Genomic DNA, 24,223 nt, shown 5'->3' with positions numbered 1-24,223 from the left:
TATATATATATATATATATATATATATAGACTTAGACTTAGACTTAGACTTGACTTTATTAATCCCTTGGGATTACTCCCTTCGGGAAATTGTATTTCCAGTAGCAGGAAAAATTGCACATACAAGAAAATAGAGGATGTTTATATATATATATATATATATATATATATATATATATATATATATATATATATATATATATATATATATATATATATAAAGAGTGAAAAATACCTTTTATCCGTTCCTCCAAAACCTTAAGTTATGATGATGTATAATTGTTTTGTTTTGTTTATAACTACACAAGAATCATGTTTTTTTTTTTTTGCCTTTGGATCCATCAGGTGAGTGAAACAATGCAGCTGATTTCTACCGAGGCATAAACGTCTAGAAACAGGCAGCACCTTAACTTATCCTGCATAGTTTACAGAGTAGAGTTTTGCACAAAAGATGAAACTATTAAAATGTTAGGTCATTGGCATTGTTAGTGACATGTTGCATTTGTTTGGATACAGTTTTAAATTGATTAATGTTATGTGTCTTCATATCCTATTTAAGGTGGACCTCAACGAGTAAGCATAAGTGCTAAATGGTTTGATTTAAAATCTTTTTTTGAAATATTACTAATCATTCTCTCCAACAAAAATCAATTCACACTTAATCATCGCTGTTATGTGTAATTTAAACCACACTCCTTTAAATAACACTTTTGATTTCATCTAACATTGAATTGTGATCCTTATATTAATAAGTGTTCTGCCTGTGTGACGTGTCCTGCATCAGATAGTGAAAGGCTCCCTCTGTTGGACTCTCTGCCTGTGTGACGTGTCCTGCATCAGATAGTGAAAGGCTCCCTCTGTTGGACTCTCATGTGTTTTTATTGTTTCAGAGGAAATGAGGAGTGAAATAACAGAAGATGCCTGCATGTGTGAAGCACAGATTGTTTTCCAGAGAAAGGTGCAGTCGGCCATTCAGGAGCTCACAACTAAACATATCCTTTCTAGAATTCACAGGATTTTACTATTTAATGCAACTTTTTCCTAAGTTTCGATTATATTATATTTTGCATTAAAGTAGCACTTCTTTACAGTGAATCTAAGAATTTCCTTGACTGTTTGCTCACTCGCTGAACTTTCAGACAAAGTGACGGACATTGAAGGTGAATTTCAGCGTTGAGAACAAAGATGGAGGAAAAACGTCGGCACTTTTATTACAGTCAGGATTCCATAAAAGTAGTAAATAATTATATTTCTTTATGATGATGTAAATAAAAAATCAGCTTAGTGCTTCTTATTAATACAAACTGGTGCTGTTTTTCCTTTATACCTCTATTGACAGGAACTCTAGCATTATTACACGTTAAATACGTCACCTAAAGAATATTGTAAGTGTTTATCCCTGCTTATATAATCAAATTAAAAGTTATATAATTCAGCTTGTTTGCCAAAAGCTGTTTTTTTTTTTTTTTTTGCTGCTTGATTAAATTGTTCAGGGAGTTCAAGATTTGGACGAGCTTTTTTTTCTAGCTTTTAATGATGGATTATTTTAAGCTAAAGGTTGTAAGATTTTGTCACTTCTGCTGAACAAACACTTGTTTGTTTCATTTTCTGTCTGTTTTTTTATTTGCATGTCCTATTTTGGTGCTTTTTGAGATTAAAAAACATTAGTCATCACATGTTTTTAATATAAATGGCTTAAAAAATAAATGTTTATGAATCAACGTTTACTATGCGTCTGTCTTCAGTCTGATTAAAACTCTATATCAATAACAGCTAAAATGTTTTTATTCATACTATTTTATAGAATAGATGAAGTTATTATTCACATAGAACTTTTCCATATTGAGGCACATTCCAAGTAAAATACTTGATCTTATTTGCTAGGATTAAAATGATAGACAAACAAAGCAGCAAAAGTGGATTTTATTGTTTACATTTAACAACCGGAAAATTCTTAAAAGCATTCGAATTCAGTTTCTATATCTTTTATTCCTCCATGATTAAATAAAAGGCAGCCAACTGCCCTCATGTGTTACTTAACTACCGTAGTAAATATAGTCTAAAGATTGCATGATTTAAGCTCAGTTTAAATCCAGTAAATCCATCACAAAGATCAAGGAACACAGCAGGCAGATGTGGGAAATATAAAGTCATTTAAAGCAAGGTTATGTTATAACATTGCAGAAGTTGTTGACTCTATTAAAAGGGAGTGGTCTAAACTGTTTGTGCTCTCCTCATATCCTTCATCATGAAGAAGTGACTAAGAACGCGACGGTCAGGTCATATTGAGAACACAGCAAACATCCAGGCAGATGGAAGCACAAAATACTATGTGTGACAGACACTCAACACACAAGTTAGTGACAGGCGCTGGTGGTGGCAGCATCATACTATGGGAATCATTTCCCTCAAGAGTGACTGGGAAAATAGACTCAACTATAAAAATAAACACATGTAATCCTGACAAAAAAAGCAAGAAGAAGCAAATGAGAATGGGTTATTTACCTTCCAGCTAGAGAAAAACCCTACAGAAAATCATACAGTCATAATTATACCTGAAGAGTTTTGTGCTCTAATCAATGTCCACGCCTACATTAGTAAAGTTAGAGCCTGTGTTGCCGGGTAAAGACACCCTCTATAATGTCTGGGTTAGCTTGTGCTTGTTTTCAGAGTGTAAAACTTCAATATCTAGCTGCGTACAGCTCTTAGAGACATACAACAAAAACACTTACCTCTGGTATCATTGCATAGGATGGCAGCTGTACAAAAATTAATACATCCACAACTCAATATAAAATTCATTTCAAAAATAAAAAAATATTTGTATTTTTTTATTTTCCTTTCACCACTATATGTAGGCCTAACAAATAAAAGCACCAACATGACATTAAAAACTGGGTCTGTAAGATCAGGAAAAAGCCTAGTTTTTATGGACAGTGTAAATTGTTACGTGTTATATGTTTGTTTTTGTTTTTTTTACATAATACTAAGATGTATTTATTCTTTGTTTCTTCTTTATCAGTAAGAAATAGCATGGCAAAATGTCTCTCTAATGTAATACTGCAGTTGTTCTGTTTATTGAAATGTAATGTTCTGGAGCAGGGGTCACCATAGTGGTGCCCGCGGGCACCAAGGGGCCCTCAAGGACCACATGGGGTGTCCTCACAATTTCTGAATGACTCACAATTGGACTAAGTTTGAAATGTTGAACTGCTACTCCTATTTTTTATTATCTATAGAGCATTTTATCATATCAATCATTTAGAACATTTAAGCATTTACAGGGATTTCAAAATGACAATATCTAAAAGCAAATCAGAAATGAAAAGAAATATTGGAAATATGTTTATTATCTTTGTTAAAGATAGGCTCTGTGTGTTTGCACCTTGCAGCTCTTTCTCTTTGGTTCTTTTTTCTAAAAAGATCAGTCGGGAAAAACTCTTTAAATAACACCTCATCACTTATATGTATTAAATAACCAGGAGACATGACAGATTCTGATAGAAATTATAATCTCACTCAGATCAGAGAAGTTGCTCAGAGTTACAGAAGGCAGCTGCACCCCCCCGGGCTCACCTCTCAGGAAGTGAATCGACAGTTAAAGACTCATTTTAAACATCTCCAGTCTGCCAGATCGTCACATTTTACATCCAACATGTCAGCAGATGAGGAGACATCCATGGCTCCAGCCTTATCAAAATATTAAACATTGTTCTCATTCCATTTCCAAATCTTTACCGCGTACAGAATGAAGATTATAACTGTATATAGAGGAACTGTGTTAATTAAACATCCGTTCTGACGCGCAACAGGCAGCTAATATTAAGGTGTAATAAACTCACACATCATCAGTGATAATTATCCTAACGTCTATAGAGTTTAGTTGAAAGCTGATCCCATCCTTTGACACGACAGAAGCCTTCAGTCTTAAAAAGGTTGGTGACCCGGTTCTGGAGTTTTACTTCTAACTTTAAACAATTGAAATGGTGTAATTTATTTTTCTTTTCTTTTTTGCCAATCAAACTTTATAGTTTTGATCTGATGATAAAACTAGAAACAAAAATGCATTAAAAAATCTTCTTTGTTTTTTGTTTCCTGAAACGGAAAATAAAATTACAATAATTTTTCAAATTTTCCTTTTCACTTTTGGACAATGAAAAAGAAAAACGCTTTGAATTTCAATTTTCTTTTTTTGCATTTTAAAACAAAAACAAATCGCCATTTTTTTATTTATCCCCGATATTTCTTTCTTTTATTTATTTATCGTTCTTTATCTGTTTTTTTTGTTTGTTTTTTGTTTGTTTTTTAAGTAAAAATCAAATTAAATGGCATTTCAATGAGCTTGCCGCTGAAATATTACAAGACAAAACTACAACTACCAGAGGCACCAAGCACTTCCGGTTTACGGTTACCATGGAGACGCATGGAAGCTAAAGCCTTTGCAGTTCACCCATTAAAAGCAGGAGAACTTGTTCTGTGAAACATTTAGATCGCTTCAGCCATCCTTATTCGCCTAATGGCGCCGATAGAGATTTAGAAACACAGGATTTAAAATATAGAAAAGTTTATTCTTTTGTTTTCAGGTCATCTTCGATAGCCGTGCTAAGCTAACGGTTTAGGCTAAGCTTTCAAAGCCACGCGACAAACGTTAGCTTGTTTTAAAGGGTTTTATTTCCTCTGATATCTTTGTTTATATGTTAGATGCGTCTTTATTTTTCTATAAATCACCATGTTCATCTACCTCAGCAAGAAGGTGAGCATTTCTGACCTTAACGAGTCGTTTCAATCCATGTTTGGGGGGAATAATGTGGTTTTTCCGTGTTGTTTAGATCGCTATTCCTAACAACATCCAGCTGAGATGCGTCTCCTGGAACAAACAGCAGGGATTCATCTCCTGTGGAGGAGAAGAAGGTCTGCTGAGGGTGTTAAAGCTGGAGACACAGACAGGCAAGCACAGCTTTACATCCTGATTATTAAAACAATCCAATGCTGCTGTGTTTCTATGTACTGTTTTACCTACAGTGTTAATGTATAGTATTGTTAATTATATCTATGGATCTATATCTATATCTATCATCTCAAGGGGCTGACCCTGAAATAAACAAGAATAAAAAGCTGCTTTTGTTTTTGTTTTCTAAGCTTTTCCTCCTATTTCTTAATAGAGTTGGAAAAATCACAGAAAAGTTGGGGCTTAAAATCAGAAAGGAAGAACATTTCTAACAATACAAAAGCATTTTAGGTTCAAAGATTATAAAGAAACAGTTATTTAGGAAATATCATAAACACCATGCTGTTGTCAAGCGGAGGAAAAGCTTTGCTTGAATTTTGTGCATTAAAAAGTTGATCTTCCTCGCCAGTTTACAGAAGATGATGTTTGCAACCTACAAATAAACAGAAGAAAAATACACATCATGAAGCTAAAGGAACCAACCAATTAAAATAGGGATAAAAATGTTTGGTCATAAATTATCCAAAGCTGTGAACATTTCTGATCTGTGATGTGAAAGGTAAACGTCTTAAACAACTGCAGTTCTATTAGATAATGAGGGTTAAAAAAAAGTGATAACCTTTTAAGACCCACATAGATCTACAGCTCTGATAGAAATATGTAAACTGGGCTCTCAGTCCTGCATTCTACCTATCTGACCTCTAATATGTAAGAAAACCAAGTCAAGACATTTCAGCAGCAAGGCAGTTTAAATTGCTTTACATGATAAAAATATCCGAACAAATGTGCAGTAGAATCATTAAAACATCAAACTAATACACAGAAAAACATCAGAATCATAAAAATCATTAAAAACACAGATTGAAAGCCAAAGAGTTTGAAAATGAACAGAAATAACCTGAAAACACCCTACTTACTGTAAAAATATGTGGTAGCTGTATTAACCCCTAGAACCCGACGGACCCACCGGCGGGTCCAGCTGCTACATGACCTCGTAATTTTACCAAACCCCCAGTATTGATGTAAAAAACACATTTGGCACAGTTTGGTGACATTTATGGATAAATGTGCCAAAATGGCCTCTCCGCCTAAGAAATTTCTCACTAATACCATTCTAAAATAAATATGATTCATCTGATTAAGTCCAAATTTGGTATATTTTTACACAACATTTAGATTTAAAAGTCTGTACTACTTTTTTGTGCTATAAATAATATTTTGGTAGTGTTTTGCAATGTTTATTTCAAAGAAAATTTTGGCGAGGTTCAAAAAATGCAAAATATTTTGTATTTTGTCCCTAATATTTCAGGCAGGGTCAAAGCTACAATGGTGCTGACACCAGAAAACCATTCTATGACATCTTACCTTTACAGACGTACCAAAAGTTTCTTCTTAAATCTAATAGCTTTGAGGCTATAAGTTATTTACTTTTGTGTGTTTTTGTCAGGCAGAAATTTATTTATACCCCCTTAGGGTGTAAGAGGTTAAGCAGAAGTTTATAGATAATACAGGACAGAATTTCACTTTATACAAAATGTAGAAAATACTGAGAAGGTATGAATACATTTACACTTTAAATATATCAAAAATAAAGTTGACATGATAGCCTCAGACCTCCTTTATAAACCTGTTGTAATGGTTGAAAGGATTAATGTGCTTTTTGCATCAGTGTATTTCCTGCCTCCTAAACTGTTACTTAACATTAGTGTGACTGAGATTAAAGGGCAGCTAAAACAAAAGGCATCACAGTTTGAAATAAATCTGCTGAAACTTTAATAGGTTTAGCTCGGGCCCCTCAGGGTACCGTCGCTATAAGCAGAGGTGGTACCACCAGGCCTGCAGCTGTGGCGTAGATGATGAACGCAGTAGAGAGCAGATCAGAAATGCTGCTTTAAAATAGCAGAATATCTATATTGAAAGGAGAGATTGATTGAATATAGTCAGTTGCACATAATATATCCTCTAATAATATAATAGAGCAGAATCCACCTTTACTGTCACATAAGTTCTCATGGATTTGAATTAAAGTGGTTTAAGAGTTACAACTTAGAGATTACATTTTGTAATCTTGTGATTATAGAAACAAAAGTGTATCGAATTCTTGAACCGCTGAAATATTTGCAAATTGCTTCGTTTTTCCTAATGCTGTGCAACTCACAACAGAGAAATGATCAATTAATAAATGTTTTTCTGTTCAGATGACTCTAGACTGAAAGGTCTCGCTGCACCAAGCAACCTGTCCATGAATCAGACTTTAGAAGGACACAGCGGTGAGTGTTATCAGAGAACTGGATCATTAAATGAATGTGATGGAAAACAAAATAAATCCTCCCTTACAAACATTTATAGGGTCATTTTTCCAGCTGTGGCTCTGTTAGAGTCTAGCCTCTTTCAAGACATTAAATCTAATATATCTCATAAAAGATGCTTTCATTCATTCAAGTTGTTTTTATACTTTCTGTTCTAATATTTTAGCTTTTCCCTGAATAGGAACGTTTTTCTGTGTTTATGTTTTGCTTCCTGATCCCTTTTGTTGTTGGTTGAGCATTTAGTAACGCATCATTTATTCTGTTGGATGTTAACTGATTACACTTAACAATTTCATATACGGAAAAATCACAGCACATTCATTCCTTTGATTTTATGAGAATTTGAGCTCAGAAGTGATTTGATGAATTAGCTGTGATTGAAAGATGTGGCGCTTAAAAAGTTCATCCATCTGTTTGGTCTAATTCGTATTTAAATAGGGACTAATCTCCATGTAACGCATAAAGGAAAAAACATTTTAAGGTTTAACAGAATTTATTCCAATCAAATATAACAGAGAAACTGATAATGAGCAAATCATCTGAGAAACTTTTCCTATACCTGAAGTTTAGTTCTCCTCCATCAGCTGAAGGAAAGAGACCAACTAACCGGGTTTTCACCCCCTTATATACTTTAACCGCACCTCCTTAGGCTCCATCAGCCCCCCCCAACGGCAAGGACTGCAGCTTCCTGGTCTTCACCCCACCATCACATGATGTCTATATAAGCAAACAGAAAACAGAGCAGCTTACGTCTAACAGTATAAAGCTCATCTCTAATACATCTGAGGATAAAAAGGTTTCTATTGGAAATTCGCTTCTTTCAGCATCTTTGCTAAATCAGATCAATCTTTCTCTTTGGTTCAATCAATTAAATATATTTGGGATTCAATGTATAATTGTTTTATCTTGAATGTTTTGTTTATGTTTTTTAACCTCATACCTCCTGCATCCCCCAAACATATGAGGAGTCACATGGAGATCATTTGCGCTGCAATTAAAGATTATATTGCAAATCGATTAATCTGTCGATAAAATAATCGGATAGCCAAAGGCCCCTTAAAGAACATTTTTTACGAAATTAAAACAGGTGAAACCAAAACTTTTCCACTTGAGAAGTTCTGCATAGAGACTCTTGACAAACCTTTTTTTTTTTATCTTAAATGCAAAATGTTTATATATTTTTTTTACAAACTTGGCATAATTGCTGCTCTAAGTGGCTCTGTCCACTAAAGGCGTGTTTTGGACTCTCCAAACTTCAGTTAACATTTAATGGCTTACTAAATGATTTGATTATTTCAATAATCAATCAGATAAATAGTTTCAGCTTTAGAGATAATCTTCATTCTTCATCCAGGAGCCGTTCAGGTAGTGACCTGGAATGAACAGTATGAGAAACTGACAACCAGTGACCAGAATGGACTCATCATTGTGTGGATGCTGTACAAAGGTGAGGAAAGCAGCTAGTCTGAGGTCTAATCTAGCTTTGTAATGAAGTCATCATGTTTAGTTGAACATGTGTGTTCATAGGTGCGTGGTACGAGGAGATGATCAACAACAGGAACAAATCAGTGGTGAGGAGCATGAGCTGGAATGCTGATGGGCAGAAGATCTGCATTGTTTATGAAGATGGAGCCGTCATCGTTGGATCAGTAGACGGTACAGTTACCTTTAGAGAGAGCAGCATTAGAGCTGTCAGAGCCACCTTTTATAATTGATTTTCATTAATTAATGATATTTTTTTATTAATGGAAACCAACATGTTCGGCACTAATCTTTCACTGTGTTTGCAGGCAACCGAATTTGGGGGAAGGAGCTGAAGGGGAGTCAGCTCGCTCACGTTGCTTGGTCACCTGACAGTAAAATCCTTCTGTTTGGCATGGCCAACGGCGAAGTTCACATTTATGACAATCAAGGAAACTTTATAGTGAGTATTTCATGAAATCAGGCCCCTCTGAACTCAACAACCTTCAGGTTTTTATGTTGTCATGAAAAAACTTCAATAAATAACATCTGTTACTATCTTTTAAATGACATGTGACATTTTGAAATGTTTTTCATTATAAACCTGCTGATTAGATTCATAGTGAACCTTTTGTTCCCTGGAAATGTCTCTAAATGTTTGCATGCTGTGACCTTCAGGTGAAAATGACCATCAGCTGTCTCAGCGGGGCAACCGGAGCTGTGAGCATCGCTGGAATCCACTGGTATGCAGGAGCCGGGGGTTACGTGGAGCCAGACTGTCCGTGCCTCGCCATCTGTTTCGACAACGGATGCTGTCAGATCATGCGCTACGAGAACGATGAGCGTGAGCAACGGAAAACCGCTTCATTTCCGTCATTACTTGGTTTATGATGAAAAGCAGCCAGCTGACTCTGCGTAATCTTCCTGCAGAGCCGGTGTACTTTGACACGCTGATGAATGTGATCAGCATCCAGTGGAACCACTGTGGCAGCGTGCTGGCGGTGGCAGGTTCCCTCAGAGCTGCAAATATGGAGAAAGAACTCAACGTGGTTCAGTTCTACACACCCTTTGGTGAGGTGAGATTTTTAAGGATGTTTTCATTACTTCAACTTACAGTCAGCAGTATTATCATTCAAAAAACACATTTATTTGCACACTGTCTTTGGTGGTTGCTTGTTTGCAGCATCTTAGGACTCTGAAAGTCCCTGGGAAGCACATGTCTGGGATCTCATGGGAGGGTGGAGGCCTGCGAATCGCCCTGGCTGTGGACTCTTACATCTACTTTGCCAACATAAGACCAGATTATAAAGTAAAAACAGATGCTTTAATTATACTGCCAGATGTTTTTGGTTCCATCTCTAGTTATTTTTAAGACTTGTCCTTGTGTCCCACCAGTGGGGCTACTGCTGTAGCACGGTGGTGTATGCCTACACAAAGCCAGAGCAGCAGGAGTACTGTGTCGTTTTCTGGGACACCAAAAACAATGAGAAGTTTGTAAAAACTGTCAAGAGCTTGATGTCTATCACTACCTGTGGAGACTTCTGCATCCTGGCCAGCAAGGCAGATGAAATGCAGCCTCAGGTAATAAAGAAATAAGATATTAGCTTTACTAATGCTTTATAAGCCCATTCAGCTTCACTGAACTATTTAATGTTAAGAAATTGAAACAGAATCTTTTTTTTATGATATACAGGATGATCTGGGGTTTGAAACTAGGGGTCCTGCGAGGGTAATGCTAAATTTTAAAATCTGCCAAATAATTGTGTTTTCTTGGTATAAAATTCCTAAATTGACCTTCTGTGTATTTTACAGTTTATCCTGATGCTCTGCAATTCCATTGGCACTCCTCTGGACTCCAAATACATTGATATTGGTTAGTTATGATCATTTTCCCCAGTATGAAAAAATGTGCTTTGCAAATGCAAGACTGAAAAATAAAAAATAAAAATTAGGAATATTTTGAAATTAGATCTTAATTATAATAAAAATATGTTGCTGAATATCCTCAGTGATAAGGAAAAGATCGTGTGTTAGCTTAGCATAGCAGGGAATCTCTGAGCTCCTGGAGAGTCTGAGTGAAACCTGGTGTCATCAGATGGACAGAGACGCCATGTCCAAAAGGTCCTATTGGATTCTGGTCACAGGACAGGGTTTCTGCACGTCATTAAAAATCATTAACTTAAAGTTAGTCATTCCTGTATAAACCCTGCAGGAACCTGAAGGTTAGTCAGTGTTATCAGTTCCTTTATGTTCCAGGAACACGCTGAACTCAGGCCAAACATTACCATGAAATCTCACAAATATAGACCTTTTCTTTTTAGATTTGTTTTGCTAGCTCTTCATTATGAGATAGAAGGAAAAGGATATATGGTGTCCAGATTGTTTTACAGAATGAATGGGCTGCTAATCATCTGTATCCTGCTCCCTTCACTGGACACCTAGAACCCCATTTTGTTTCACTATCAGTAAAAGTCAGTGATTTCCCATCAAGAGGCTAAAGTTACAGCCTGATCTGCTAAATAGGTTATGTTCAGTTAGATGTCTACCTGCCAGTTTAGCCACAGATTCCAATAAAGAATTGGTCTGGACTTTAACTGGGACAGTTTGATGCTACATCTACTGGAAGGTGAAACTAGACTCGTGGGTTTCTTTCATCTTCTTCCTTTCCTCTTACCGTTCTTCCATAAATCTCAGGATGACTGCTCTCTTCCCATTTTTAAATGATGGAATAAACATTCATCTATGAAGATGGCATTCTGATTGAAACCTCTCCATGTGTCTGATGTAGTCCATGGTTTTACTGATGCTGTTTGTCCACATGTTCTCTAACAAAGCTGAGTTCTTATACTGAGATCAATCAAACAGAAATGGCCTTCATTGGGGATTTGATTGTGATTGATTTTATTTTCTGTTATCATCCTCCTTGCATTTGTTCATTTAATAAAATCCCCATAAAACACATTTTATATACCTGAATATGGAAGAAAAAAAATCCAGAGGCATTAGTTCTTATCCATGGCAACGCAGCCCTCGTACTGATGTGTTTCATTAACATCATCCATAATTTAGTAGCTCAGATTAAAGGGCATAAACATTGTATTCTGTGCTCTTTATCTATAATTCAAGCTATTTAGACACATAATGTGGAAAAGAATATGTAACATTTACCACAAATAAATGTCTTTCCAAGCTGCATACAGACGTTGTTCTCTCTCTCTGGTTAGATCCGCTGTTTGTTACCATGACGAGGACACATGTCATTGCTGCATCCAAAGAGGCCTTCTATTTGTGGCAGTACAGAGTGGCAAAGAAGCTGACTGCCCTGGAGATCAACCAGGTGACCAGAACCAGGAAGGGCGGCAGGGAGAGGTGAGCCCAGACACGTCTGTAGCATTTACACCCATGAGCTGTTTTCATAAAACCCACCTGAGGATTCAAACAAACGTAGCACTGAAGAGTAGAGTCACAGCAGTGTTACATTCTGCTTTACTGGCTCATCATTACAGTGTAAAGAGTTGGCCCCTGAGTGCAATGAAAAGGATTCATTCATTCAGGAAATGCCACTCAGGGTCCAGACAGTATGGGTGTGTTTCAATGCTCTGCCAGTACTGGCAGCACAGCGGCACCGAAGATCACACCCGCTGAACCACAGATGCTTGTCTGTTGTTTTTTCCTTCTCTCTCATGTGCCCAGTTTCCTCTCTCTGCAGGTTCTATCACATAGACAGCAGTCCATCTGGAGCCAGCGATGAGGGCTCCGATTACTCTAAAGCCTTCGCAGTAAGATATAGAAGCTTGCCCTCCTGTAATTGAAAAACTTTGAATAGAAGTTTCAGTTCCTCAGAGTACTTACATTATACAAAAAGGATTTCAAAATAAAAGCTTCCTTTATATGTCAAGATGCCAGAAAGACATTAAAGGGATTTTAATTATGTAGTTAGCATGGTAGGGCAAATAAGAAAGATATAACTGCGAAGTAGGAGGTATTTTACTTTTCTTTTGCGTTTTTACAGACAACTCGAGATCCTATCTGCTGCATTACAGCAACAGATGAAGCTCTGGTGGTGGTGGGTACCTTTCTAAATAAGACCTCATCACTCCATTTAACTTGCTAGAGTGCCGTGCTGTTGGTTTACTTGTTTTTTTCTCTGATTTACGTTGATAAACGGCATCTTTTTAAGGCAGCGTTTGTGGTTACAGGCTCGTGAGTCCGGCATCATCCACAAATACAGCCTTCCAAATGTCACCCTCATCCAGAAGTATTCCTCGAACAACAGAGCCCATTATCTGTCTATAAACTGTAACTCCAGGTAGTCACTGGCCTTGATGTGTTTTTATGACCATGTCAGAGAAATGTTGTATTTCGGATTAAAATTCCCATTATTCATGATCTTCTTCAGTCGCCTGGCCATCATTGACATCTCAGGCTTGCTGACTCTGTTGGAATTGGAAGTTCGTTCTGCAACAGATGAAGAGACAGGAAACAAAGCAGCAGGAGATCTGTCCAAGTTTGAGCGTAAAGATGTCTGGGACATGAAGTGGGCAAATGACAATCCAGATTTGTTTGCTACGATGGAGAAAACCAGGATGTATGTGTTCAGGAACCTTGATCCAGAGGTGAGTTTTCAGGAGTGATCTGAGCGCTGATGAAGGATACGCCTGTGTGATTCCTTCTCTTGATCTGTACTAAACAGGAACCCATTCAAACATCTGGATACATCTGCAACTTTGAGGATTTGGAAATCAAATCGGTTTTACTCGATGAAATTATGAAGGTAAACCTTCAAGATTGTGATGGTTTAAAATCCACTTTTAATTCTTTTAAAGTTTGATGGCATATATTAACTTCAGTTGAGGTCATACGTTTATTTTCTTCTTATTTGTGTGAATTTAAGTGTAATGATTATAAACACACATTCCTTTCCAAACAATTTAACACTTAAATTAAAACTCTGGAACATTAAAGTTCCCATCCATCCAGCTTAATGAGGTCATCAGATGTTTCTCTGCAGGATCCAGAGCGGCCAAACAAAGACAACCTCATCAATTTTGAAATCCGCTCCCTGAGAGACAGCCGAGCTCTTATTGAGAAAGTGGGCATTAAAGACGCTTCGCAGTTCATCAAGGACAATCCTCACCCAAGACTCTGGTAAGTTCCTGGAGGCAGGGTTTCAGAGCAGATAACAAGTACAAATAGATTTTTTGGGGGGCAGAGAAGTAGATGAACGCTTGAATCTGGGTTCTGTACAGAGAAAAGATTGTCTAGCATTAATGTAAACAGAAAAATCCTGATCATACTAAGCCTTTTAACGTTCCTTTTAGCTTTCCAAAAGAAAGTTCTGGCTCCCATCTACAAACAGGGATATGTTAGCATAGAATGACCATGAAGACTATCAGAGATTTCTCCCAGTGTGATCTCTGGCCTAGGTGTCAGTTCTTACAGGATCCCTCAAAACTTGGCTTTAACAACAAAACCGATCTTTCAAATTTATCAGTCCATATCTGTAATTTAATAGCAAAAAGCTTCATCATCAGCTAGTGGGTTATTCCATCAAAGAGTCATTTCACAAAGTTTTGATTCCTTTTAACTTGGACTCAGACTTTATGATGTGATTTGTTGGTGCAATTTGGATAAATGATGAGGAAACAGAATTGAATCTGATTCCAAACGCTTCATGTCATTCAGCCATGATCTTTGATAATCTGTTTCACTGTTAACGCTGCAGGCACCTGCTGGCTGAGGCAGCCCTACAGAAACTGGATCTGAAGACGGCCGAGGAGGCTTTCGTCCGCTGCAAAGACTACCCGGGTATTCAGTTTGTCAAGCGTCTGGCCAACCTGCAGAGCGAGCCCATGAAGCAAGCCGATGTGGCAGCTTACTTTGGCAAATTTGAGGAAGCTGAAAGCATGTATCTGCAGATGGATAGAAGGTAGAAATGATTGACTTTCTCTCAGTCTCTTAGCGTTTGGATGGTAATTGATTGGTGATTGTGGCTGTCTCTAAAGGGACCTCGCCATTAATCTAAGGATCAAGCTAGGAGACTGGTTTAAGGTTCAGCAGCTACTTAAAAGTGGTTCTGGGGACTGTGATGATGCTCTGCTCCAACAGGCCTATAACGGAATCGGAGACTACTACGCTGACAGACAGAAGTGGTAATTATTTTCAGACATGATCACTCTCTGTTTGCTGTAGTTCTATTTGTTACATAGAAGCAATTACTAAACGCCTTCTAAAGTGAATATTTACCTCCAAACCTCTTTAATTTTAAATCAGTTGTGTTAAGGCTTGTGGGTAATTTGATTGTATTGATTTTCATGTTCAAAAACTTAGGAATACATTTAAAAAACTTTTGACCTATTAAGCAAAGAGTAATAGCACCATCATCTGAATCCAAAACCTGAGACAGATACAGTCAAGGTGTATATTTGTTCACTATAGGTGTGGCAGTCAGCAGACCTATTGTCTAGGTTCAGTAGATAGAAGGTCACCAAACCTTAATGAACTCTCATTCCTAAAACACTCCAATTCTGATAGCATGTAGACAGATGTTGACTCAGTGCAGACCAGCATTATTACTAGTGTTGCACTGATACCAGTATGGGGCGGGGCCCCGATCCAGCACTAAAATGGTGGAATCGGCATCAGTGAGTACCAACCAATAGAGCATCGATACCATTCTGAAAGCCAAAAGTTTCTTCAACTATTGTCACCCATTCCAGGTAGGCAATAAAAAGTTCTACTGGATTCACTTTGTTTTAGTCTTTTTCCTGCTTCACAAAGGAAGGCAGCAACTTGAAGCCATGATGGTGATTATTTTACATCCCAGTAGTCTGCAGTTGTTCATAGATACACAGAGATCAATTTCAAACAGGTGGTATCGGCCGATGCTGCACTGCCAGGTATCGGGGCCAAAAAATGGCATCGGTGCAACACGTAATTTTTACCCAGATTTTTACTGACAATTACAATATATCTAACTAACTAAGCACACACTATACCAGGTTATATTAGTGAGCCATGAAGCCATTTTGCCAAACTCACTGTTTTGCTAATAATCAGTCCGTATTATTCTCATATCCAAATTAAAGTGGTGTTCCGGCCAAAACCTTCCTCCAAGTACAGATTAGTTCCCCACAAAATTCTTATTTGATGCTAAATATTCAAGCTAATGCTTTAGGTCTGGTGATGAAAGATAAGTTTAAAAATGCTGATATACAACAACACAGTGACTAAACTCAGTCTATCCTCTATTCATTTTAGAAAGAACAAAAAACAGCATGATGCTAACAGCTAATTGTTGCTGTTTGACATGCAGCAGGGATTTTTTTCAAAGATGGTATTTATCATGAATAAAATCAGAGGACATCAGTTGATGCACTGGAAGAATTATTTCCTCCACTGAAAACCATTATTTCTGTAAACAACTATATTGTTTCAATGGTCTGGCTGTTGACTGCCCACCCAACCAATTCCTTGCACTGTTATGAAATACAAGATGTGTCATAATCTGGGGTCAGAAAGTGTTTTCAGCAGAAGGAATGTTTTTAGTGGATGAGGAAAACGGGAACCTTTTTCACTTCCCCAGAGCTAATCCCCCCCCTGGTTATGTCTCTGGTTCTCAAATATAAGATGAAACCTTTCGAGACTCTATGTTGTAGTCAAGTCCTAACAAACGCAACTTTCGTTCGAAGTTTTGTGGTTTCACAGATCACCAGTTGCTCCAAAAAGTTTCCCTTTTTTTGGTTGTTTTTATTATTATATAATTAGATTCAAATACATCAGTGATGCTTAATTGAATTCAAAGATATTTTGTCAAAGGAAACTTTTAAAGAAATGGGGAAGACAGGTTGATTCTGAGAATGGACAGCTGCAGATGAGAGGAGGCCAACAGTTTACCCTCTGTTTGGAGGAAATGTTCATGTTCATTGTTCTCACCTTTAAACATCCTCCTTTAAGGGGGGAAGCAGTTCGATCCTACCGCATGGGCCGAAACCAGGAAAGGTTAGCAGACTGCTACTACAGGCTGGAAGACTATGACAGCCTTGAGCAGCTAGCCGCGGATCTCCCTGAAAATCACAAACTGTTAGCAGTACGTCACAGAGAGACACCCGTTCTTTATGACATTTACTGGCGTTTAGCAGAATTGCTCAATTGATGCAGCTCTGCTTTTACTGCCCATCTGTAGGAAATCGGACAGATGTTTGTCACCGTGGGAATGTGTGAGCAGGCTGTGAAGGCCTACCTTAAATGCAACCAGCCAAAAGCAGCAGTGGACACATGCGTCCATCTGAACCAGGTGAGAAGTCGAGAACTTTGGCGCCGCAGTTTCTGAGTGACGCATGGATCCTACATCAGCAGCCAGCCTGGCTGCTCCTGCCCACCCAGCCTCTGGGTTTTAGCTCTGCAGTGTGAACGTCTATGTTTTTCTCACAATGTTAAACAAACTAGTCTTTTGTTGCCATGAACATGATCTCAACTCTCTCCTAATAACCGTCATGCTGCCCCACTTTTATAGAGCTCAAGCTTTTTCATTCAATTCTTGTAATTATAAGTAGGCTTTAAAGAAGTGTTTATTTTTCCAATGAATGTCTTTGATTATAGAATTGAATTACAATCAAAAGCTCTTCCTCTTTATTGAATGTTTTTTTGTTAGTGGAACAAAGCCGTGGAACTGGCGAGGGCCCACAACATGAAGGAGATCAAATCAATTCTTTCCAAACGCGCCTCTCATCTTCTAGAGGAAAATAAAACTCTGGAAGCAGTGGAACTTTACCGGAAGGCTCACCACTTCCTTGATGCAGCCAAACTCATGTTTAAGGTAAGCTTAAGATGTTATCTTTACAGCAAAAGGTTTGTTTGTTTTTTAAAGTTTTTGTTTTTTTTACACATTAAATAATCTATACTGTTTTATATATTCGGCTCCCCAGAGTTAAACTAAAATAAAAAGGCTGAAAGGATTTGGCCAAATGACACACTGGTCTGTTAAACAACGGATATTTATTTTTTGTTTCAACTCTTTTACTCTGTTTCAGCAGGATGATTCAGACTTTGCATGATTTTCTTTTTACATTGAATAAAACTGTTAAATTTATTTTTATTTTTTGACCGGCTTAAGCTGGTCTCAGGTGCTCCAGTCTGTCTGCAGCCTGAGCTTCTACACAGAACAAAAGACGTCATGTGACGTTTTTAAACCTCAAACCTTGAATATATGAGTGTGATAGCAGCTTCTGTTTGCAGATAGCCGACGAAGAGACGAAGAAAATGAGCCGACCTCTGAGGGTGAAGAAGCTGTACGTTTTGGCAGCTCTGCTTGTTGAGGATTATCACGATCAGGTGAAGGCGTCTCAGCAGTCCAAAGCCAAAGGGAAGAAATCTGAGGTGATTGACTGAACTTTATCTCAACATTTAGTTTTTCTTTAACATAATGTTTTGGACCATCGGTGAGCTTTTTCAGCCTACTCATCCATGCATGATTGTGTTTTCTTAGGCTACATTCACACTCACTGGCCTCCTGGAGGAAGATGCTTTATCCCCAGAGAGTCGCATCATTGACAGCGCCTGGCGAGGAGCCGAGGCGTATCACTTCTTCCTGCTCGCTCAGAGACAGCTCCATGCCGGCTACGCAGAGAACGCCATGCGCACAGGTTCCAACAGTTTACAGTTATTACCACTTTTTGGGGGGGTGGAAATGTTAGCCATTAGCAATGGAAAAATTAGCAGAGATTTTATAGCCCACCTTTACTGTGGTGTTTCTAGCCTGACAGCCTGTACCCACTGTATGCTGGATTAACTGTTTTGGAAATGCAGAAATAATTTAATCGGCTGACAATATCAGGGAAAGACTGCATCAAAATATGTTTTCTGGTTTCTATTCTTATGTTATGATGTATAATATATCTGTACGTGTTATAATAAAGACAGGATTGTCTAATGCTTCTAGGTTATAATAACATCCTTACATGTGTGATTCTTGTAAATAACATTTATATGTCTAATTTTAATGAATTGATACTTTAGAAGTAATAAATAAAATGATCACCTTTATTTGTGATTATTTAACACGATGAAGCAGGACAGCTTCTACAGACTGAGCGCTAGCTTTGGTTTTATTTGAGTCTTCTGCCACCTAGTGGTCAAAAACCACAGTAACCAAATCCCTGCATGTTTCCTCATTCATCATAACTCAGCTGGTCTTAATCTTCCATGGTGTCTTATTTTCTGCCAATTTCAACAAACTGGATCTGATTAGATGACCTAAAGCAGGTAAATGGATCCAATAGGATTGACTGCAGGTGAGGTCAACGACCTGCCTGACGGATCACAGCTTCAACTTCTCTAACAACCACTGCAGTCGACTGTTAGCTCCTCAAACTTCAGACCTCTGAACAGATTATTTATTCCATCAACAGATATTTGAGTTTTAATTCAAATGAAGTTTTTTTTTCTCTAAATCACCTAAAGTATTTTTCTGATCATATTCTCAGAGAGCTAAAATTATAACTTTAGAGGGCGCTCAGTGAAATACTTTGAAAATCAAAATTTCAAGACAATAGTTTCATTGGAATCCAGAATAAAACCTTATTACCTTTGTAACATAAAAAAAAAATTATATTTTGATGGCAATAATTAATATCTATGTAATAACAAAAAACGCCAACCTGTCTGAATATATTCAGAAAAATAACAAAAGTTTTTCTATAAGATATCCATGAAAAGCACTCAGAGAAAGCAGGACTTTTTGGGGGTTTGATTTGTAAGGAAACACAGGAAGTGATCAAAAACAGTAACTTTTCCTCTAAAGGGTTAATGATGACTGGTTTCTACCGGACTGAGTTCTGTGTGTTTTTCCGTCTCGCAGCGCTTCACCTTCGTGAGTACGAGGATGTCATCCCTGCAGTTGAGATCTACTCCCTGCTGGCTCTTTGCTCTGCAGCCAACCGGGCCTTTGGGACCTGCTCAAAGGCCTTCATCAAGCTGGAATCTCTGGACAGCCTGAGCCCTGAACAGCAGCAGCTCTATGAGGATCTGGCCCTGCAGATTTTCACTAAACACCCTCCAAAGGACAGCCGCATGATGGAGGCCACAAGATTATCAGAAGGGTGAGAGCGCCACAGTGATCCGATCAAACCCTGACTCTCAGTAAACCAGTGTTAGCAATAAACCTTCTGCAGGAATCTCTAAGATTGTATTTAGGAGTTTATTTCTGGATGTTAACAATAAATCAGACCTTTTCTAGACTTTTATCTTCATTGCTGTGAATTTCCTGATATTCCTTTAGCCTGCTTTTCTTTTCTCCTTAGGTCTGAGGAGAAACTGCCCACTTGCATAGTAACGGGGCGTCCTATCCAGGAGTACCAGTTTTGGGTGTGCGGCGTGTGTAAACACTGCGCTCTGGAACATGAGATCAGGAAATACAGCTGCTGCCCGCTGTGCCACAGTACCGTAGCATGAAGAAGTTATTTCCTGTCAGGACTCTGATCCACGCAGCATAAAGGACGGTTTTAACTGATTTATTTTGTGCAAAGTGTCCATAAGAGGGTAAAATATGACAAGCAGCTTAATTTATCTTAAAAGCAGGAAATTTAGTCTTTAGCTTAATTTACTTTATGTCTCTTTACAGTTAAATGTATTTTAACATCAAACATGCTTCAATGTAACTTTTTATCTGCTTTTATAATAAATAAATTGTTTTCAATGTTTTAGAGAGCTTCTTTTCCTTTGGAGGAAGAGCTTAAGTGTTTCCTTCCTCACGCTAATTCTGCTAAACCTTTATTTATCCATTTCCTCCGTTTCTGTGAGATTTGAACATAAATCTTGCCGTCCAGGAGAGAAACGCAGGTATCTTTCTCTTCTTATCTCATTCTCTGCAATTCCAACATCCTTCCAGAAAAAAAAGATCAACAGGTTCATCTCAAAAAGTTAGAATATAGTAAAAAAACTTTGATATTTTTGTTGATCATTTCATATAGATTCATTTCACATAGATTGAAACATTTCTGATGGTTATGGCTACAGATTATGAAAACCATCCTTTTTTCAGGATATTTAAAGCTACAGTGTGTAACTTTTAGCGACATCTAGCGGTCAGACCGCAGCAACATGAACATCTCCCCCCCACCGCTTCTCCCCCCCAACAGCAAAGAAAACCTTACGGGACAAAATGTCTACCACGACGTCCGCACCACCTACCTTCTCAAGTGATGAGGTTTGTTTACATAGATAATTTTACAGATAGTATTTCATTAGTCTGTGTAGGGTATAGATTTCATGTAGACTTAAGATAATAAATATACCCGTTATTTTTTCTACATCGTTGTGACGTTTTAGCGATCTCGCAATCGCTAGTTTGTTGGCTCTGCGCTGCCGTAGCGCAAAGATGTCTGCCTCCATGGCTGCGAGACCCGCTCCTATGTAATTATAAATAACGAATTCTAAGGCAACGCAAAGATTAAGGTTAAGAGGCTGAGCTCGTAGATGATGATAAATAACAGTTATGTATAATATATTACATTTCTGACTGTATATCCTGTAATTATTACACTCTGTAGCTTTAAATATATTGCAAAAAAACTAAGAAAAAGGCCAACAGGAAACTATGAGATGGAGAAGAAAAAAATTACATCAAAAAACAGAATACAGGGTGAAAAATCAACTCAAGGTTTTTCACACTGCAGAAATATCCTTTGGTTTAGTAAAACAAAAGTTGAATTGTTTACCTGTAAGGAGGATCTTACAATTCAGTTCAGTTCTATTCAGTTTATTTCTATAGCTCCAATTCACATCATGTCATCTCACGACACTTTATAGTTCACCAGATCATCCAGTCAGATTGGTTCAGAGTTTTCTCTCTAAGGAAAACCAGCTGATTGCATCGACTCATTGACTCTTCAGCAATCCCTCACACTAAGCATGCTTCTAGCGACAGTGGAGAGGAAAAACTCCCTTTGAACAGGAAGAAACCTCCAGCAGAACCAGGCTCAGTGTGAGCGGCCATCTGCTGAGGCCCACTGGGGTTCAAGGAGACAGAAGCAGACATAGAAAAAGAAGCATAGATACAAAAGGCAACTGTCAACCAGCTCCACAGGCGGCCCCGTCCAGGAAACACACAGCCAGGCAGACGAGCTCCGAGCCAGCTCCCATGTCAGAGGATGAAGAGAGCACATCCAGTTAGTCACAGTCAGAGAAACAGGACTACACTGGAAAACAGGCCAAGCTCCAACATCTAGAAACAAAGGTGTTGATGGCAGCAGCACAGCTGATATTTCTCTCCAGGATGGAGTCACAGCCAAACAGGAACAGACCAGATGAAGCTACTATGAGAAAAAGCAGAGAGAGCAGAACATTAGAGATTGAACTAACAGATTCTGCAGAGTGGGAGAATAGAGATAGAATGAAGCAGAAACAAGCCTCAGGATGATGTATGGGGTGGCAGCGTCATGCTGTGGGAGTGAATTGCTGGTGAAATAGATGGCATCATGAGTAGAAAAGGACTAAACTAAAGATGCCCTTCATGATTTAGGAATTGGTCTAAAAACAACACTTCTGTAAACTAGTGGGAGAAAGATGTGAAAGGATTTCTCATTTGACCCAAATCCTAAAACAATATCAACTAGTAACTACTGTAGCCTGCTGTTTGTAAACTATGTGAATGTAGAATGTTTTTTTTCAACCACTATTAAATATATATATATTCTTTGTTTTCTGATTTTTTGTGATCTTAAAGAGGAAAAGCTGCATCTTTTTATGGTGTTTAAACATCTAGTTTCATCTTTTTTTCTGTGGCTTCATGGCTAAATAATCTTACCGTCTGTTTCTGACCCTCAAACTTTACCTTTTCCGCTCTTTCTTTGAACTTTTGACAACTTTAGGAATATTATAGTTTTTCGTTTGGAAATATTTAGGAGTGTTTCCTGACTTTGTGATAATTGTAAAGCTAAACTCTGTTCCAGTAAATGGGACAGTTATTGTTTTATATTAGCTTTAATGTTTTTGTGTGATGTTGTTTTCCTTCATAGTCACAGATTCTTATTGCATCCTTCCATCGAGACTCTAAAGGCTTTTACTGCCCTCCTATGTATATAATGTCTAAAGGTCTACTTCAAGCTCTGCTTCATATTCAAATCATTTCCAGTCATAAAATGTTATTAAATTTCTACTCATCGCTGAGTGTAACTCTCTTGCAGACTGTTTCTCTCCGATGCAATAGAAAACTATCATCTCTGTGTGATTCACCGTTAAGATAAATAAACAGACTACAGCAACTGCTAACTTTGAATGAAATAGAATAGTAAAGAAAAACTTTATTGTCTACTGTACACAATGACCACAGACCTTTGCCTTTGGCTCAGCGCATGTAATAAAATACATTTAAATGAAATTGTAAAAGAGTTCATGGGAGTCGCAGCAGCAGATTCACTTCATCGAGGGAAAGGAAGCAGAACAGACTGAGTGACATTCAGCTCCTTGAGGCCATAAAATCATTTCTGAACACATTTTTCTTTGCATAAGAAAGTCTGTATCTGTGCCGTGATGGAAGCTGAAAGTGAGGGGAGAGTGGATGGATGTCATCTGTGACCTTTGACTGACCCGATGCACCGCCTTACTGTAATGCTGAGACTAATGAATCTTATTGCCCTTTTTAACAACTCTGCCAATTTAAGCTTTGATTTTGGTAATTAAAGCATAACCCTAACCTAGAATGTTAAATGTCAGTAAACCCAGAATAACTAAATAATAAATAATAACTGAAATAAACCCTGGATAGGATGTGGTCACTGACCCCTCAGCTGGTGCAGCAGAAGGGGCCATTGCTGTGCTTTCTAGTAAACACAGTCAATATGTTAACTAAAAGTGAAAGAATCGTCCAAAATGACGCCTAAGTATATGAATGAGGTCACCTGCTCTACATCCTGATGCGGTTCAAACATCTCCAGTTTCCGTTGGCTGCTAACACGCATTTCTTTAGTTTTAGTTTAGTTTAACTGGAGATTAACGTTCTGAAACCACCGGTAGTTCAGAATGATCTGTAACCAATTAAAAACCAGCGAGAAAAAAGCAATCAGCAGAAAGTCTTCCTCTTAACAGATGATGTGCAGATTTTCCCCAAAGTGTAAACCAGTCACTGTAGGACATTCTTACACATCATTATGAGACGGTAGAAGTGTAGAAAATTACTATGACCTGAACAGAGAATAAATATTTAGTATTCATCCAGTTTAGAAGTCAGCAAACTATAAAATTCATGGTGGCCATTATTTTATTTTTTTTCCAGATCTATAAGACATACTTTATTTTAACTACTTAAAATAATTTTGTTTTTTTAATAAAGATGTCAAATGTCAAGAGTGAAGTTAACAGTCTTAAACTAAGCTCTTTTTCAGATAAACCTCTATTGCAAAGTAGTGTTTTACACATAAAAAGAATTTGCTCCACAAAAATAAAAAAAAACATACATTTAACTTAAATGTATTTGGAAATATATCATTTTGAATTAAAAGCTGCAAATT

General features: G+C 37.6%; 2 protein-coding genes across 5 annotated transcripts in view; both read left to right on the top strand.

Moving 5' to 3' along the window:
* matn3 (matrilin 3) overlaps window positions 1-1,268 on the top strand; it is a 16,623-nt gene extending 15,355 nt beyond the window's left edge. For all 4 annotated transcript variants that reach the window (XM_015384850.1, XM_015384848.1, XM_015384849.1 and 1 more), the window contains 2 exons: window positions 890-991; window positions 1,124-1,268. In XM_015384850.1, the coding sequence (XP_015240336.1) occupies window positions 890-991; window positions 1,124-1,176 (155 nt within the window). In that variant the 3' untranslated portion in view covers window positions 1,177-1,268. The remainder of the gene's footprint in view (window positions 1-889; window positions 992-1,123) is intronic.
* Window positions 1,269-4,406: 3,138 nt separating this feature from the next.
* On the top strand, window positions 4,407-20,405 carry wdr35 (WD repeat domain 35). Its single transcript, XM_015384867.1, has 28 exons — window positions 4,407-4,752; window positions 4,829-4,946; window positions 7,146-7,217; window positions 8,611-8,703; window positions 8,784-8,912; window positions 9,047-9,180; window positions 9,396-9,561; window positions 9,648-9,793; window positions 9,901-10,026; window positions 10,113-10,298; window positions 10,411-10,446; window positions 10,530-10,590; window positions 11,942-12,086; window positions 12,427-12,496; window positions 12,730-12,783; window positions 12,917-13,026; window positions 13,117-13,333; window positions 13,411-13,491; window positions 13,729-13,865; window positions 14,443-14,646; window positions 14,723-14,869; window positions 16,674-16,806; window positions 16,903-17,013; window positions 17,371-17,535; window positions 17,955-18,095; window positions 18,205-18,361; window positions 19,576-19,816; window positions 20,018-20,405. The coding sequence occupies exons 1-28, from the start codon at window positions 4,729-4,731 to the stop codon at window positions 20,166-20,168; spliced, it is 3,555 nt and encodes a 1,184-aa protein (XP_015240353.1). The 5' UTR covers window positions 4,407-4,728; the 3' UTR covers window positions 20,169-20,405.
* Window positions 20,406-24,223: the final 3,818 nt, after the last annotated feature.

Source organism: Cyprinodon variegatus, unplaced genomic scaffold (genome assembly GCF_000732505.1).
Source record: "Cyprinodon variegatus isolate N-32 unplaced genomic scaffold, C_variegatus-1.0 Scaffold325, whole genome shotgun sequence".
In the NCBI taxonomy this organism is placed as follows: domain Eukaryota; kingdom Metazoa; phylum Chordata; class Actinopteri; order Cyprinodontiformes; family Cyprinodontidae; genus Cyprinodon; species Cyprinodon variegatus.
The sequence above is the reverse complement of the archived record's forward strand: the minus strand, read 5'-3'. Positions and strand labels throughout refer to the sequence as shown.

Bases quoted from the DNA above. Each gene is read 5' to 3' on its own strand.
- wdr35 (XM_015384867.1), top strand. From the start codon at position 4,729: ATGTTCATCTACCTCAGCAAGAAG. The intron at 9,562-9,647 runs GTGAGCAACGGA...ATCTTCCTGCAG, and splicing joins GCGCTACGAGAACGATGAGC to AGCCGGTGTACTTTGACACG. The intron at 10,027-10,112 runs GTAAAAACAGAT...GTGTCCCACCAG, and splicing joins ACATAAGACCAGATTATAAA to TGGGGCTACTGCTGTAGCAC.